Source organism: Pseudophryne corroboree, chromosome 6, assembly GCF_028390025.1.
Source record: "Pseudophryne corroboree isolate aPseCor3 chromosome 6, aPseCor3.hap2, whole genome shotgun sequence".
In the NCBI taxonomy this organism is placed as follows: Eukaryota; Metazoa; Chordata; class Amphibia; order Anura; family Myobatrachidae; genus Pseudophryne; species Pseudophryne corroboree.
Window position 1 is genome coordinate 484583843 of NC_086449.1, and position 18515 is coordinate 484602357.

The 18515-nt window shown below is 44.5% G+C and overlaps 1 protein-coding gene across 7 annotated transcripts in view; it reads left to right on the forward strand.

Moving 5' to 3' along the window:
* Positions 1 to 18515, forward strand: part of IMMP2L (inner mitochondrial membrane peptidase subunit 2) — a 1700471-nt gene that overhangs the window by 53900 nt on the left and 1628056 nt on the right. For 5 of the 7 annotated variants that reach the window (XM_063927290.1, XM_063927289.1, XM_063927288.1 and 2 more), the window contains one exon: positions 13793 to 13896. In XM_063927290.1, the coding sequence (XP_063783360.1) occupies positions 13793 to 13896 (104 nt within the window). Of the gene's footprint in view, positions 1 to 13792; positions 13901 to 15980; positions 16062 to 18515 lie in introns of those variants that run through there. The other 2 variants (XM_063927291.1, XM_063927293.1) reach the window with 2 other exon arrangements.

Genomic DNA, 18515 nt, shown 5'->3' on the forward strand with positions numbered 1-18515 from the left:
AAGCGGACTTCCTAAGTCGCCAAGACCTCCATCCGGGGGACTACATCCTCAGGTGTTTCAGCAAATCATCGACAGGTGGGGAAGCCCACAGATGAACTTGATGGCCTCTTGTCTCAACAACAAGCTTCGCTGCTATTGCTCACGAACCAGGGACCTGCAGGCGAGCGCAGCGGATGCCCCTGCATCGCTTTGGCCTTACCAGCAGTTCTACAGGTTTCCTCCGCTTCCGCTGATCCCAAGGGTGCTCAAGTGGATCAGACATCAAAGAGTGGAAGCAATCTTGATTGGCCCCGAAGAACGTGGTACGCGGCTCTTCTTGACATGTCCGTAGAGGACCCTTGGCCTCTACCGCTAAGAAGGGAACTTCTTCAACAAGGATCGTTCATCTACCTGTACTTACGGTGGCTTCGTTTGACGGCATGGAAGTTGAGCGGAACATCCTAGCTCACAAAGGGCTTTCCAAAAAGGTAATTGCCACTATGGTGCAAGCTATAAAACCTGTGACGTCAAAATACTATCATCTTATCTGGCGGAGATATGTCTCTTGGTGCGAGGAACGCACATATACCTCTGCAGAATTCAACTTGGGAAGGTTCCTACGATTCCTGCAGGGTGGAGTGGATAAAAGCTTATGTCTGGTATCCATTAAGGTCCACATTTCAGCTCTTTCCATCTTCTTCCAGAAGAAGTTGGCTCTCTTGCCAGAAGTTCAGACCTTCTTGAAAGGGTTGCTTCACATACAACCTCCGTTCGTGTCGCCTACGGTACCTTGGGATCTGGATGTAGTGTTACATATTCTACAGTCCTCCTGGTTTGAATCTCTGATGACAGTAGAAGATAAGTACCTCACGTGGAAAACGGTGATGTTACTGGCCCTGCTTCTGCTAGGCATGTCTCAGAATTGAGGGCCTTGTCGTGCAAAAGTCTGTACGTGGTTTTTTACGAGAACAGAGCGGAGCTTAAGGCTAGACAGCAGTTCCTGCCGAAGGTGGATTCACTTGAATCAACCTATCGTGATTCCGTCTAGTTCTGACACTTCTGCTCCTCTGGAGGCATTGGATGCTGTGCGAGCCTAGAAAATTTATATCAAAAGGACAGCTCGGTTCAGAAAGACGGATTACTTGTTTGTGTTCTGTGATGTGCAGATAAAGGGTTGCCCTGTTTCTAAGCAGTCTACTGCTCATTGGATTAGACTTACTAGCCAAAAAGCCTATGCGTCGGCAGCCTTACCGGTTCCGCAGACTCTGAAGGCCCACTCTACAAGATCGGTGGGCTCTTCCTGAGTGGCAGTCCATGGAGTCTCGGCCCTGCAACTATGCCGAGCTGCTACCTGGTCAGGGAAGTACACCTTTGTGAAGTTCTACAGGTTTGATACCCAGTTTGGGCAGGCGTTGCTGCAGATGTCTCCGCAAGTTCCCGCCCGTTCTGGAAGCTTTGTGACATTCCCATCATACTAATCTGTCCGCATTTCAGTCGCACTGCTTGCCGCAGAGTGATTGACATGAAGTGGGCGTTTCTGGGTGGCAACTGACCGTTTTCAGGGAGTGTGCAGAAAAAACGCTGGCGTGCCAGGAAAAATGCAGGCGTGGCTGGGCGAGTTTGTGACATCAAACACAGAACTGAATAGTCTGAAGTGATCGCAAACGCTGAGTAGGTTTTGAGCTACTCTGAAACTGCACAAAAATTGCGATACAACCGTTCGCACTTCTGCTAAGCTAAAATACACTCCCAGTGGGTGGTGGCATAGCGTTTGCACGGCTGCTAAAAGCTGCTAGAGAGTGATCAACTCGGAATGACCCCCATTGGGCGCCCGCCTCTGTTCGGTGACTTTTTGCAGATTCTCTGTGTTCATGTTCAGCTGTTGCTGTTAATGTTGCCAGATGTTGCTGGCTAAGATATATGTTGGTGTGCTGGTGTGAATATCTCACCACACTTTTTGTTGTAATGTTCCTTCTCAAGTATGTCATTCTCCTTCGGGCACTGTTTACCTATAACTGAGCTGTAGGAGGAGTCATAGAGGGGAGGAGCCAGCACACCCAGTTGAAGAAATTTAAATGCACTGGCTCCTTTGGACCCATCTATACCCCATCGTACTAATCTGTCCCCAATATCCCTTATGGACTAGGAGAAAAGGATTTACCGGTAGGTATTTAAAATCCTATTTTTTTTCTTGTAGCAATTCTGGTTGGTATAAGGCGTGGCAATCTGGCCGTTTCTTCAGAGGGAAATGTGAATAGTTTATATCTAGCTCCATCTTCCTTTTATGAGGTCACTAATGACCTCTTATACTGTTACCATTAGCAGCTGGTCGCATTCAGTAGATCTCTGTTTCGAGTAGAAATCTACTGAGTATGACTAGCTGCTAATGATAATAGTATAATAGGTCAGTTACCTATGATTATTACTTTTGGTAGTTAACCTGGTGATATATAGTTATATATGATTGTTATAGATATTTACAAACAACTTTACTGCACTACTTTTTGGGAATTTATGCAGTAACATATATTGTTTGCAATGAAGATTCTTTGGTTGCCTTTGATTTTTTTGCAATTGAATGTGGACTTTAAGGAGTCTGTTTTTTGCATTTATACAGATAGTTGATTTAGAGTTTTATTAAGACTCCTCACTTATTGCTGTTATTTCATAAGCAAGGTTGGTTATTAAAAAAAAACCACCCTTCTTTGTTGGTTTTTTTTTCTATACAAACAGTGCTACACTTCTACCAAAGGAAGTTTAGATAGCTGTCTGCATTAGTTAGAATTGTCTTTCTCTAGTATTATGGATAGGACAGACAAGCAAAATGTGATAAAAAGTGGTACGGGCCCAACATTCTGTATCAGTTGTTCAAAGGGAGAGTCATTACCCGGAAGTTCAGCTGAACAGTAGGTGCTGCCTGATTGGGCTAGGTCTATAGCTGAGGCTATCGCTGAATTATGTCACTCTCAGGCAAATGATATTTTACACAGTACTCAATTTCTTAACTATCTGACCCATCGGTAGAGCCCAGATGGGCTCAAGATATGGGCCCTCATTCCGAGTTGTTCGCTCGCTAGCTGCTTTTAGCAGCCGTGCAAACGCTAAGCCACCGCCCTCTGGGAGTGTATTTTAGCTTAGCAGAAGTGCGAACGAAAGGATCGCACAGCGGCTACAAAATAACTTTGTGCAGCTTCAGAGTAGCTCCAGACCTACTCCTAGCTTGAGATCACTGCAGACTATTTAGTTCCTGTTTTGACGTCACGAACACGCCCTGCGTTCGGCCAGCCACGCCTACGTTTCCCCAGCCACGCCTGCGTTTTTATCTGGCACGCCTGCGCTTTTCTGCACACTCTCTGAAAACGGTCAGTTGACACCCAGAAACGCCCTCTTCCTGTCAATCACTCTGCGGCCAGCAGTGCGACTGAAAAGCTTCGCTAGATCTTCTGTGAAACTACATCGTTCTTTGTAATAGTACGACGCGCGTGCGCATTGCGCCACATACGTATGCGCAGAAGTGCCGATTTTTTTGCCTGATCGCTGCGCTGCGACCGAAATCTGCTAGCGAACAACTCGGAATGACCCCCATGGGATGTTGTCTCGCTGAAATGGCAACATCTCTAAATAGAATAGTAGTGTCAGCAGCAGCCACTAAAAGACGCTCAGTCCAATCCTCTTTAGCGTTTCATGGAGGCAAGGCTTCAGCTGCCTCTTCCCTGGAAGAAGGGCAACTGGATTATGACTGGGAAGACTTCTCGAACTGGCATGGTGATTCCCATTCTTATTTAGGGGTTTCTATGCTGGTAGATACGGTCTGCCAAACCTTGAATCTACAGGAGACTGCTGTTCCAGTGACGAGTTCAGTGTCTTTCTTTAAACAGAAAAATGTATCTGTTTTCTTAGAGTTTTCACATTTTGGAGAAATCTTAAATGAAGCCTGGTTAAAACCTGATTCTAAAGTTTATATTCCGAAAAAGTTTAAGTATCTTGATCCTTTTTCTCTAGCATCCATAAGGGATATTGGGGGAAACTAGTACGATGGTGTATAGACGGAGTCCAGTGGAGCCAGTGCACTTTAAATTTCTTCAACTGGGTGTGCTGGCTCCTCCCCTCTATGCCCCATCCCACAGGCAGTTTAAAAAAAGTGCCCTCAGGAGAGGATGCACATCTCTGCAGCTCCAGAGAGATTTGTTCAATTTCATTTAAAACTTTTAATTTTTTCAATATGCTGTCTGGGCAACAGCATACCTGTGCCGTGGGAGTTAGGGGGGTGACGGTCACCAGCCTTGCGAAGTGCATATCCGCTTTCCCGCTGCAGGACCACCATCCTGATGGGCTGTTTGTTCAGCGGGGCACTGCGCCTTGGCTGTAACAGCTGCAGCACGCCGCACGCCCCTAACGCTGCCTGAAGGTGACATCAAAGTGCTGCTGACCACGGGCACGGCGTACGGGACCCACCCTAGGGGGTCCTGCTAGGATCCCCCATGTGTACACTGGCACAAAACTGCTTAACTAAGCATTTGTGTGAGGGTTTAAGCTTATTTGGAGACTTTGCCAGTATAAATAATATATACAACTCTGGCACCATTGGAGGGGGTGGAGCTTCCTCTGAGCGGAACCAGTGGCGTTTTGACGCCTTCCTCTGCTTACAGCAGCCATCAACAGCACACACCTAGCACTTTCTGCCTCACGCTTGAAATTGGTACAGGGTGTAGCTAAGGGGGAGAGCCGCTTTGTTACACTATTCTGAGCCTATTTAGGACTGCATTTTGTTAGTGTTACTGTGATTTACAGAGCTGACAGTCTCACTGGGGCTGTGCAGCTCATCGTGTGCTGGTATTCTCCCTCGTTCTGTGTCTCCTCTCAAATACAGTAGACAGGCTTGCATTATAACTGTCTGTGTGTATGTGTATGTTTTTGTACTTACTGTAAAATATGGGTAAGCACAGGCTGGGCAGTATTTGTCACACCAGATTCTCTCCATTATCTAATGACGCTATTTGCTGTGAGCAATGCAGTCAATCTTCACAAATTAGTGAAGAGGTTGGGGATGAGGGTACAGAGCCCCACTGGTTATGGTCTCTTAAAACTATATTTCATCCCAGCTCACTGCTAATGTACAGAAAACTCAGCTACTGCAACAAGCTGTTGCAGATTTAGATGCTAGGGCTGATACACAGATTCTCAGGTGCAGGTCCCCAGAAGCGTGGTTTACCTGCTCTGCTCTCTGATACAGATGATGATTTACAAGATGATGGGTATGACCTGGATCCCGTTAATGGGGATCCCGATTCTACCCTGGGGATTGAACCCCTCATTTTGGCTATAAGGGATGTGTTACAGCACCCTCTAGAGGACGCTGCTTCATAGCAGTCATTTTTCTTTGTACAAAACAAGCCCAATGTCACTTTCCCTGAATCTCCAGAGTTAGACGACTTATTCAAACAGGCCTGGAAAAATCCAGACAAAAAATTCCAAGTGTCCGAAAAGTTTTTGTGCACTTTCCCATTTGCTCCTCAAGGTAGAAAATTTTGATGTGGATGTCTCAGTCTCTCACCTGTCTAAGAAGGCCCTGCTGCCTGCCCTGGGCTCCTTTACTTTGAAGGATCCTGGGGATAGAAAGATAGAGTCTACCCTAAAATCTACATACACTGCAGCCGGCCTTTTACAAAGACCGGTCATTGCAGGTTGCTGGATGACCCATGTCATTCATTCTTGGGCCATGCAAATTCAGTGGGGACTCTTGGGGGATATGCCCTTAGTTACCATGGTAACCCTCCTGAAGCACATTCAAGACACTACCCGTGTCCTCTGTGATTCCCTCAAGGAGATGAGGAACATAAATACTCGGACGTCAGCCATGGCGGTGTTGGCGCGTAGGGCCTTGTGGTTGCGTCAGTGGATTGCGGACGCAGAATCCAAACGTATTGTGGAGTCCCTCCCCTTTTCTTGGGAATGGCTTTTTGGGGTTGAGTTGGATGCATGGACTTCCAAGGTTATTGCTGGAAAATCCACCTGGGGCCCCGCCGGCGAGATGTTCTTATCCGAGACCAACTGTCCAGTCCTTTCGGTCTCGCACATTTGGATTGAAGGCCAGAGGTGCCTCCAATGCGGCTAGGGGCACCAGAGGTAAGTACCAGTTCTCAGGAACAGTCCACCAGTTCTGCTTCCTCTAAAGCCCCAGCATGACGGTGCCCACCCACCCCTAGGGGATCTCGAGATGCGAGCTCGACTGCGTCACTTCAGCCGCGTCTGGGAGACCTCCTGCCAGGATGCCTGGGTCAGGGAACTCGTTTCTCAAGGCTACAAGCTGGAGTTCAACTGTACTCCCCCCCCCTCCCTCCCCTGCGATTTTTAAAATCAAGCTTATCAGCTTTTGGAGGATATGCAAGTTACAACAGGCTATCCGAAAGTTTGTCCAGTCCCACATCATTGTTCCAGTCCCACTACCGCAACGCGGCAAGGGGTTTTACTCAAGCCTGTTTGTGGTGTCGAAGCCGGGCGGTTCGGTCAGACCCATTCTGAATCTGAAATCCTTGAATCCTTATTTAAGGTTGTTAAAGTTCAAAATAGAATCCCTGCGAGCAGTGATTGCGGGCCTGGAAGAACAGGAATTTATGGTCTCCTTGGATATCAAGGATGCCTATATCCATATTCTTATTTGTCCTCCTCATCAGGCGTACCTGCGGTTTGCCCTGCTGGACGATCACTTCCAATTCCAGGCACTGCCCTTTGGCCTGTCAACAGCCCCCAACAGCTTCAACTCCAGGTCCAGGGGATCAATGTGGTCCCTTATCTGGACGATCTTCTGATAAAGGCAAGATCCAGGGAGCTTTTGTTGCTCCATATCGACAGCACCATTCATCTTTTGTCCGACCATGGGTGGATCCTCAACTTACAGAAGCCCCACCTGAAGCCAACTCAGAGGCTCCTGTTCCTGGGGATGTTGCTGGATACTGTGGCCAGGAAGGCATTTCCACCAGATGACAATGCGAAAACACTTCAGGAGATAGTCCGCATGGTGCTCCGACCTACTCAAGTGTCCGTACATCTCTGCATAAGATTGTTGTGAAAGATGGTTGCCTCATACGAGGCAATCCAGTATGGGAGGTTCCATGCCAGAACGTTTCAGTTGGATCTCCTGAGCAAGTGGTCGGGATCGCATCTCTAGATGCATCGGATGATTCAGCTGTCACCTCAGGCCAGGATTTCCCTCCCGTGGTCGCTACAGTCCTCCAATTTACTGGAGGGCAGGAGTTTTGACAATCAGGATTGGACTCTCCTCACGACGTATGCGAGTCTGAGAGGATGGGGAGCTGTCACCCAAGGGGCGCAGCTCCAGGGCAGGTGGTCAGCCCATGAAAGCCTCCTTCCAATCAACACTCTGGAACTTCAGGCAATCTACAATGCCTCAGCCTCTACTTAAGGATCATGCGATCCAGGTACAGTCGGACAACGCCATGGTGGTGGCATATATCAATCGGCAATGAGGGACAAAAAGCAGAGCCTGCATGCGAGAGGTGTCAGAGATACTCCTCTGGGTGGAAAGAAATGCAAGAGCAATATCAGCAATCTTCATTCCGGGTGTGGACAACTGGGAGGCGGACTTCCTGAGTCGTCACGATCTCCACCCGGGGGAGTGGGGGGGCTCCACCATCTGGTATTCAGGCAGATCATCGACCGGTGGGGTTGCCCACAAATAGACACGATGGCTTCTCGTATCAACAAGAAACTTCCCTGGTATTGCTCGCGGACCAGGGACCCTCAGGCGAGGGCAGTGGACGCACTGGTGTCACCTTGGCCATACCGGCTGGTGTACCTGTTTCCTCCGATCCCATTGCTCCCAAGAGTGCTAAAGCGAATCAGGAATCGAGGTGTACAGGCAATTTTAATTGCCCCGGATTGGCCTCAGAGGGGGTGGTACGCGGATCTTCTGGACATGTCCGTCGAAGTCCCTTGGCCGCTACCACTCAGAAGAGATCTTCTTCAACAAGGACCGTAGGTCTAACCGGACTTACGGCGACTTTGTTTGATGGCATGGAGGGTGAGCGGAACATCCTAGCTCACAAGGGCCTTTCCAAGAAGGTTATTGCTACCATGGTTAGGGCCAGGAAACCTGTGACGTCAAAATACTATCATCATATCTGGAGAAGATATGTCTGTTGGTGTAAGGAATGCACTTATCCGCCAGCAGAGTTTCACTTGGAATATTTCCTACATTTCCTGCAGGCTGGTGTGGATAAGGGCTTACGTCTGGGTTCCATTAAGGTCCAGATTTAAGCTCTCTCTATTTCAGAAGAAATTGGCTGTGTTGCCAGAAGTTTAGACCTTCTTGCAAGGGGTGCTCCACATACATTTGGATGTAGTGTTGAAATTTCTACAGTACTCCTGGTTTGAACCTCTGATGACGGTAAAAGACAAGTATCTGAATCAACCTATTGTGGTTCCATCCAGTTCCTCCTCCGGAGGCATTGGATGCTGTGCGTGCCTTGAAAATATATGTCAAGCGTACAGCTCGGATCAGAAAAACGGATTCCTTGTTCGTGCTCTATGATGCGCAGAAGGGTTGCCCTGTATTAAAGCAATCCATTGCTCATTGGATTAGTCTTACTATCCAACAGGCCTATGTGTTGGCAGCCTTACCTGTTCCTAAGTCTCTAAAGGCCCACTCTACTAGATCAGTGGGCTCTTCCTGGGCGGCTGCTCGTGGAGTCTCGGCCTTGCAACTATGCAGAGCTGCTACCTGGTCGGGGAAGAACACTTTTGTGAAGTTCTACAAATTTGATACCCTGGCCAAAGAGGATACCCAGTTTGGGCAGGCGGTGCTGCATCAGTCTCCGCACGTTCCTGCTCGTTCTGGAAGCTTTGGGACGTCCCCATTGTACTAGTTTCCACCAATTTCCCTTATGGATGCTAGAGAAAATAGGATTTTAATACCTACCGGTAAATCCTTTTCTCGTAGTCCATAAGGGATATTGGGTGCCCGCCTCAGTGCGTTGACATTTCTGCAGGTTCTTGTTTTATAGTTACCTGTTCAGCTGTTGCTGTTGTTATTGTTACCAGCCGTTGCTAGTTGTTATATGTTTGTGGTGTGCTGGTGTGTAAATCTCACCACCCTTTGTTATCTTGTTCCTTCTCTCATATATGTCCTTTCTCCTTGGGGCACGTTTTTACCTGTAACTGCTTGTTGGAGGGGGTATAGAGGGGAGGAGCCAGCACATCCAGTTAAAGAAATTTAAAGTGCACTGGCTCCTTTGGACCCATCTATACCCCATCGTACTAGTTTCCCCCAATATCCCTTATGGACTACGAGAAAAGGATTTACCGGTAGGTATTAAAATCATATTTTTGGAGGAGATACCAAGCTTTGGGAAATTGCATCTGTTGTTATTCCCACAACACTATCTGTAGCACCTAGTTTGGCCAGTGCCTGGTTAATAAGAGCTTTCAATTCTTGGTTGCCCCAGATGGTTTCTGGTTTTCAATCAGAAAATTTGTCTGAATCCAATTCTTTAGCTGATCAGATCTCAGAAGCTCTAAATTATGTAGGTGATGCTTTATTAGACTCTATACAATTACAATCTCATATTTCTGCTTTGGCTAGTTCTGCCAGACATTCTCTGTGGCTGAATTAATGAAAGTAGATGTGGGGGTAATTCAATTGTTTGAAAAGTCTGTTGGGTGTCTGTTTTTTTCCGGTCTATTAGATAGGAAAAAACAGACACCCAACTGACTTTTCAAACAATTGAATACCCCCCATAGTATCCAAACATGATTTAGAAGCATTACCATACTGAAGGAGCATATCTGTTTGGTCCGGAATTGGTAAAGATTATTTCCCAAGTCACGGGAGGTAAGAGTCTCGATTTACTGGTATCTAAACCAAAAACTCCTAGGTTCAGTTCCATTCGTCCCCAAGGCGGGAAGATTTCAGATCTTCAGCGGTATGCCTAGGGGTTCCCATAGAGGTGCCTTCAGAGGGCATAGTGCTCCCATCAACCATCACCTTGCTGCCAAGGCAACGGGACAATCAACATGAAGGTCAGAGAACAGGGACTCGACCTCTGGTGGTAGTTCGTTTACTGAAGTTCCGGGAAACTTGGATACAGTCCAGCCCGGAGCTATGGGTAAAGACTCTGGAAACCAATAGTTACATGTTGGACCTACAGGGTCCGGTTCGAAAAATTATTTTTTACACTCCTCTCCCATTAGATTATTAGAGAAGGTTGGCCATCTTATAGGAGATTTCTGCTCTTTTAGAGTCCACAGTAATTATTCCGGTTCCAGTGCTACAGCAAGGACCGGGTTTTACTCCAGTCTTTTTCTAGTAGACAAACCAGACGGGTCATTTCAGCCCATTCTGAACCTTAAGGACTTAAATCCTTCCCTTCAGTTGTGAAGGACAGTTATTTGTTCTATGGAGGAGAGATAATTTCTGGCCTCCATAGATATCCCCATAGCCGATCTGAAAAGGTTATCAACACCTGCTAAGGTTTGCAGTGGGACAGCGACATTTTCAGTATCAGGAATTACTGTTCGGTTTGTCCACCGCTTCCAAAGTGTTTACATACTGTACGTCATGGCACACATAATTTCTCTGCTCAGGAGGCAGGGGATCAATGTGTTGGCTTATCTGGATGATTTGTTGCTAAGGGCTTCGTCAATAGCCTTATTGCAAGATCATATTCATAGACATGCTCCAGTGGTTTGGCTGGATCATCATATTTCCCAAATCAAATTTCTCAGAAAATTATGTTTTTGGTTTTTCTTTTCGACACCCAGTGTCAGAGTGTTTCTTCCACAGGCATAGATTCAGAAACTGCAAGACAGAATAAGAAGCATTCTTTAGTTGAATTATGGGGGTCATTCCGAGTTGATCGCTCGCTAGCTATTTTCTGCAGCGCTGCGAACACATAGTCGCTGCCTATAGGGCAATGTATCTTCACTTTGCAAGTGTGCGAACGCTTGTGCAGTTTCTGAGTAGGTCTGAACTTACTCAGCCGCTGCGATCACTTCAGCCTGTTCGGTCCCGGAATTGACGTCAGACACCCGCCCTGGAATCTATTGGACACGCCTGCGTTTTTCCAACCACTCCCTGAAAACGGTCAGTTGACACCCATAAACGCATTCTTCCTGTCAATCTTCTTGCGATCGGCTGTGCGAATGGATTCTTCGTTAAATCCATCGCCCAGCACCGATCCGCTTTGTACCCGGACGCATATGCATGCACAGTTTTGCAGAGTTTTGACCTGATTGCTGCGGTGCAAAAAATAGCTAGCGTGCGATCAGATCGGAATGACCCCCTGTATTTCAGTCTCAGCTATGCAGTTACTGGGGAAAATTGTCACTTCCTTCGAAGCTGTTCCTTTCACCAGGTTTCATTCCTGTCCTCTGCAAAACCAGTTTCTTTATCAATGTGTAAAATAAGATAAGGAAGCAGATGTTCAGATTATCTCAGACTCGTCAGTCACTCTGGTGGTGGTTTCAGGAGATAAATCTGAACAGAGGTTGCCAGTTGTCAGTAAAGAATTATTTCATTGTCACCACAGATGCCAGCTAATCTTGCAGTGGTCTTGGACATACACCTACAGGGGGTTTGGTCCATAAGGGAAACTTCCCTTCCCATCAACATACTAGAATTAAGGGCAATTTGGGTGGCACTGGTGCTGACTCCCATTTAAAGAACTTGCCAGTGCGAATTGAATCGGACAATGCCATGGCTGTTGCTTATATAAACAAGTAGGGTGGCACATGCAGCTGGAAAGCAATGTGAGAGGTCTCACATTTTCTTTGCACAGAAAAATCGGTTCCAGCAATCTCAAAAGTCTACATTCCTGGAGTGGACAAGTGGGAGGCAGACTTTTTAAGTCGCCGCAGACTGGATCAAGGGGAATGGGAACTACACCAGGAGATGTTTGTAGAGATAGTGTTCAGGTGGGGCGGTCTTCAGGCATAGAGATCTGACGGCTTTCCATCTCCATAATAAACTTCCAAGGTATGGATCTAGTTCCCGGGATTCCCAGGCATCTCTGGTGGATGCCATAACAGCACCTTGGGTGTTCCAGTTGTGGTAATTTTTTCCTCTGGTAATTACTCCAAGGGTACTTCAGAGGATTCGATCAGTGGCATGGCCTATCATTCTGTTGGCACCAGACTGGTCATGTTGTCATTGGTATGCAACCCTTCAGAACAGGTTGGCAGATGTTCCTTATCGTCTGCCTCTGTGTCCAGATCTGTTACTTCAGGGTCGTTGCCGTCACCCTCACTTGGCTTTGATGGCATGGTTCTTGAATCCAAGATCTTGAGCGCAAAGGGGTTCTCTAAGCCATATTACCCTTATAGTTTAGTAGTGCCTTGTAGACCCTGAGCAAAGCATACACGCCCATTTGCAGGAACAATATAAAAACAAAAAATCATAACATACCGAGCGCCGTCTGCCCACATGCTTTCATACAGTAAATGGCTGCAGCACTCTAGTGGCTAGCTTAAGCCATCCACCAGTCAGCATGCTGACAGCTATTCACTGTTTGGCTGCAGACTGGGAGGCAAGTAGACAATGTTGCCTTGATTGACTCTGATTCTGTGACCACTACCCACCGCTGTTTGAAAGCTTCTAGAATTGTGCTGCCCTAGGCAGCTGCTCAGTGCTATACATTAAGATGGCCCTGCCTCTTATTTATATATCGTAATTGCCCCACCCCAAAAACTTTGTTGGCTCAGCTAGGTTGCAAACTGCTGCTAATATAAGATATCATTTTATCACATTATCTATATAATTGTAAAATGTTCCCTTTTCTTCCCTGTGTACAGAATGATAGATCGACTATGAGCATTCGGTTGAAAGGTACAAAAGATAGGTTCAAAAGGTTGATATGAAATGGTCGACACATATGGTTGACAAATTTTATTTATTTTTTTGATAATTTTTAACTTTTTCCTCATTTATCATCCACGTGTACTATGATTGGGAATAGTAACCGCGAGTCACTTTGGCCAAAGTGTGGCAAGCGAAGCTAGCTTGCGTGGGTACACGTTTCCACTAATTTGTTTTAAATATGGTTAAATATAAAAAATGACACGAAAAAGTGTGACCATTTTTTAGATTTATTTTTTTGTACCGCTCTACCTTTTGACCCTGTCATCCTAATGCATGTCAACCTATTGACTGTCGGCCTATACAATGTCAGTCTTTTAGTCCACACCTTTCTCCTCCTACCCCCCACAATACTTTGTGACTTTTGTTCGTTCTACAGTATTTTCCAAAGCTACAATTTATTTTGTAAAATGTTTCCATACTGTACATGTCTTCTAAACCAGTGGTACCCAAACTTTTACGGTGCCCTAGAGTATCAGTATTTTTTTCATGGCACCCCTATGATAACAGTGTCTTACTGAGCAATTCAGCTTAAATGATTAAATTAACAAAATTGTGTTTATATGTCATCATTAGGTTCAGTTATGTAGTGATGGACAGGGTTGCGTTTTTGTTTGTCCAAATTTTATCATTGGCAGCCAACAGCACTGGTTTTGCTTGTCACATTAACCATAAATATTGTAATTTGGTACTAGACCACCAACTATTTTATTTTTTGAAGTGGCGGGGTCAACATTAGCTGAATAATTGTATGTATTGTCTTGTACTTTTTTTTAACCATATATCTATAGTCCCGGTCTGTTAAGAACAGTGTACTTTTTTCTTTTTTATACTTGGTGATATGTTTGTTCTTCCACATTTTATGTGTACAGTATATTGGAAACGGGAGAAAAGACCACAAGAAAATATATTTTACATATAGTGATCTTCTTACATTTCCAGCCTTCCTTGAATCCTGGTGATTATAATAAATCCGATGTAGTACTTTTGAACCGATGGAGTGTTCGGAATTATGAAGTTCAGCGAGGTGACATCGTCTCTCTAGTGTAAGTGGACATTTTTACTATGCTTTTGATTCTTGTTTTGTGTCAGATCCTAAATTTCTTTTGGAAAGAACATGTCAGGTTGATAAAAAGAGTATTTTGAACATGGATCTGTAGTATACATGGGATTTTCATGAATTATGGCTAATCAGGTTTTCACATTTCTACAATATGGACGTTGTGTTTTTTTATGATACATGGAATCACTGTTCATTAGTTACCTTTTTTTAATTATAAATGATGAGCCAAGTTAATTTTTAGTAATTAGATTTGTGTTATGACAAACTTCTTGCTCTTGGTTTGTTTTTTATCACAAGATTCCCAGAGCTATGTTTTAAGTAGACTGGGTACATATGTTTACTGTTTGACTGCGTCTGCTTTAAGCTATTGCTCATTATCTCTACATGTCATTATCCTCTCCATATCAGTTCTGTAAAAATAGTAATGATGCATCAATGTATAATCCATGAATATGTGTTTGTCTTTCTGCTGTTTGTGCTCTGGGGGTCAGGGCCAAAAGATGGCACTGTTTCACAATTCATATTGAAACTTAATTAAAGTGAAATCCTTAGTCAGTGAAAGATCATGTCAAAACATAAGCATGTGTCAGATGTTGTTAAGCACATTTGCTTTTACACTCTCTGTACAAATAGAGCCTCACTTCAATTGCTAGTGTTTTACCCAGCTTTTCTCAACGTTCTATGTTCAGTGTGTCTACCCAGTGATCACTAGGTGCGCGTGTCTGCTCTTCATACTCTTCTGAAATGCGTGCACCCGACAGGCATGTAGTTTGAAAATAATTAAAGAACAGAGATTGTGATTTTATCAGACAGCAACATCTCCATTAATATATTACTTACTTTGTGATTAATTGACATTCCTGTCCGCATATCTTTTGGATCTCAAATCCTGCTGTCAGAATCTCCGTGTAACTAGCATTCTACAAACTGGATTATCCTCCAGAGTCCTCATTACTCTTTTGTTGTTAGCTTTACAAGGTTACTTCCACACTTAGCTTGTGATGGAGAGGATGCTCGCCCACCTGGAATAGGTCACAAGATTCATGCTGCTGCAGAGCTCCTCTCCTTCATGCAGCCAAGAAACACCATGAGGACTTAAATGACATTAGCAACAGATACAGCAGTAATGGAATGGGAAAAAAAGCAGCAACACTCGAGGAAACTTTTCCATAATGTAAATGTATTTAAACATTACGCAAAAAAAAAAAAGAGCCAACGTTTCGGGGCCCTAGCGCCCATTTTTAAAGGTAAAAATAAAAATGGGTGTTAGGGCCCTGAAACGTTGGCTCTTTTTTTTTTGGCATAATGTTTTAATACATTTATGTTATTGAAAAGTTTCCTTGAGTGCCCCTGCTTTTTTCGCTCCATTACATCATCATCTACAGTATATATAATGTGTATATAATGTGTCCACACTCATGGGAAACAGAAATCTAACATGGCAAAAGCAAGTAAGACGAAAGGGGACAAGAGCACATGACATGAGCAGGGTTGGGTGGGGCAACGTTTACATTCTACACAATGCTAATTTTGTAGCCATCTCAGCACCAGCACCACAGAGAGCAATTGGGTCATCGTGTATGGTGCACATACGTTCTGCAACTAAACCCCAACCTCCTCACTCAGACAGAGAAACGGTCACTGTGAAATGCATGTGGCTGCTCTGTTACAGATCTCCTTTCCCTTCTCCAAGGGCTGGCACAAAAACAGTGCTCTAAGGGTCTGATTCTGATTTGTATGCAAATCAAATGATTTACGTACAAATCTGATGGTTAGTGGTTCTGCTCATGCACAAAACTCATTCTGCACATGTGCAGAACAGGTCTTCTAATACTTCCCGCAGCCTCACCTCAGCCACAGCATGATTGACATGCTGCACCATTTGAGGGCGGAGCATTGACGGCAACAGTCACCATTCTTTCTTGTAAGCTTCAGAAGAAGGGTTACGGATGTGAAACCTTTTAAAAGGGCATTCTGTGTAATACTACAGCCATCAGTGCATATTCGATCAGTATTTAGTTGACTGTATAGAACAATTGATCTGTGTGTGTTTAACTTTCTGCTTAGTGTTCGTGAAGAATATATATACATCTGCATCTAGAAGACAGGACTTTAAAATCCGTGTTTTTTCATCTCTCTACCATAATAATCACCTGCGTTACAGTTGTAGTCTTGTAGCCTGCTACAGAGGAGAGCAGCAACACCATGTAAGTTTGCATAAGATCATCCTGAGATGGCTTTATACACTTTAAAGAAGAACTGAATAGTTTATTTTTACTTTGCTTCATAAATTGAATGGACACCGCTGCCCTTACAGGCTATTTTGTTACTAAATAAAACAGTATATTGATAAATATAGAGTAGAGAAGCAGCGATAACCCCTTTTTTCAGGTGAAAATGATGGAAGCTGGTTATCATCCTGATAAATAGACCCCTTAGATCCCGTTTATTGCCCTCATAATAAAGAGGACAACGATATGCTAAAAAATAAGTATTTCGGGTTACTAAAGATGCATACATTACCCATATCCAAAATGCAATGTCATATGAATAAAATCTTGGGTTTTATGGTAAATTGTTAAATCCCTCTCACATTCCGTACTATGTATTACACCCTTTGATTTTCCATTTTCAGAGCAAATCATTTGTAGTAATGTGTCTAGTGCTGTTTGACTAGAGAGAATGCCATATCTGCTTTAGCAGTGTTTGCTGTGACAAATCCTACATTCCACTGTCAATATGCTTTTCTAAAATGGGATATTGCTATAGCTCAATAGTTTCCAATTTGGTCAAACTCACATTGGCTTCAGGGTGAGTATTTGTCAGGATGTGTCACAGCTGTGCTTTCTCACATGTTTATATTGCTAGCCTTGCAGCAGATCTAGTTTCATTTTTGGAGAGGGATGGCTGGTCTCTCAGGTGTCCTGGGTGAATGTCTGCAGTCCCTTTGCCCCTTTTTTTAGTTTTATCTTCGTTTGTTGTTTGAAATGAAAGAGAACCTTACATGGCACCCCTAAAACATGTTTATTTGTGAAAAAGGTTCATTATTTTATTGCTGCTTATGTTTTCTGTATTATAGTCTATCAAACCACCCAATGAACCACGTATTTACCTATAAAGGCAATTTAAAAGAAATTGAAAAATAACAAATAACACAAAATTTCTTATGATTTAACTGTACTAGTTGCGGACAAAACCCATCCCTGTTTATTACAATGCTGCTATGCACCTGAATTTGCATTACTGGCATAGCAGCAGCAGCCCCGCAGCAGAATGTCTCTCCAGTCCATGCCACTCTGCTCTCACTCTCAGACACTAGGAGGCAGCCTCTCACAACAGTTTCTTCCCTGCTGTCAGTTACGACTACTTTGGTCAAGCACGGGAATATAATACCAACCCTTTAAGCTGGGCTGTGCTGTTCTGGGGATCTTTCTGAGTGGAGACCTCTTGTTCCCTCTAAGCATGACTAGAAAATGAACAGTGACACAGACCTGGGATAAGATACCTGGGGGCAGATGTATTAACCTAGAGAAGGCATAAGGAAGTGATAAACCAGTGATATGTGCAAGGTGATAAAGGAACCAGCCAATCAGATCCTAACTGTTAATTTACATATTGGAGCTGATTGGCTGGTGCCTTTATTAACCTGCACATATCACTGGTTTATCACTTCCTTATGCCTTCTCCAGGTTAATACATCTGCCCCCTGCTTTCTAATCATGAGCTGCAGTATCTGCGAAATTATATTATTCACTTTATTTCCTGCTATTTTGCTACTATACTGTGCCTATCATCAACACTAAATAATTTGGATGAAAACATACATATAACTCCAAGAGTGTTCATTGAATTAATCTAAACAGATAAGTGTTTGAGCAGATTTTACTTGTCCCCATCAGAGGCAGATTTTTAATCACAAGGTAGGAGAGGGCAAAGGGAGATTCCCAGATAGTGTGGATTCCTTCTTAGCACACTGCTGCTAGGGTGGCATCGCATGTTGAGGTACAGCACGGCAGCGCCCTGCTCAATGTGGCGCCATACGCAACTGGGTACTCGGCATAATTATAGGGCCAGTCCTGTCACAACCCTTTTGACAACGCCCACCTAGGTTGCCTAGTGGTAAATCCACTACTGGTCCTCGTTTTTGTTTCTTTTATAATAGTTTTTCTTCCCTTCACCTGTTTATGTTGTGTGACATACATTTAAGCTATCACAGACACTGTTTTTTTCTTGAACTGTGTGCCTGTTCCTTTAAATGTTTTTCAACTTTGCCCCTTTATACATATAAGACTTGAGAATGTGTATTGACACATTAGAATTTTTTTCATTTTTTATCATTTATTTTGAACAGTCCGTGTAAAATATAAAAGGCGGCGGGAGGGCGTGGCCACGGCAGCGTGGGAATAGGTGAGAGCTAGACAAGGTCTCTCCGGCAAGATAAAACTCCTTTTTACCTATCCGTGGCACTAGATGCTCCAGTAAGCCCGCCGATGCAAGCGCTGGTACAGAGGAGAGACACTTTTCCCCGCTGCGAAAAGGAGCCTGCTGGCCATGAAGGAGAGAGAGCCGGGACGAATGCCCTTGGGTTGCATAAGTGACGTC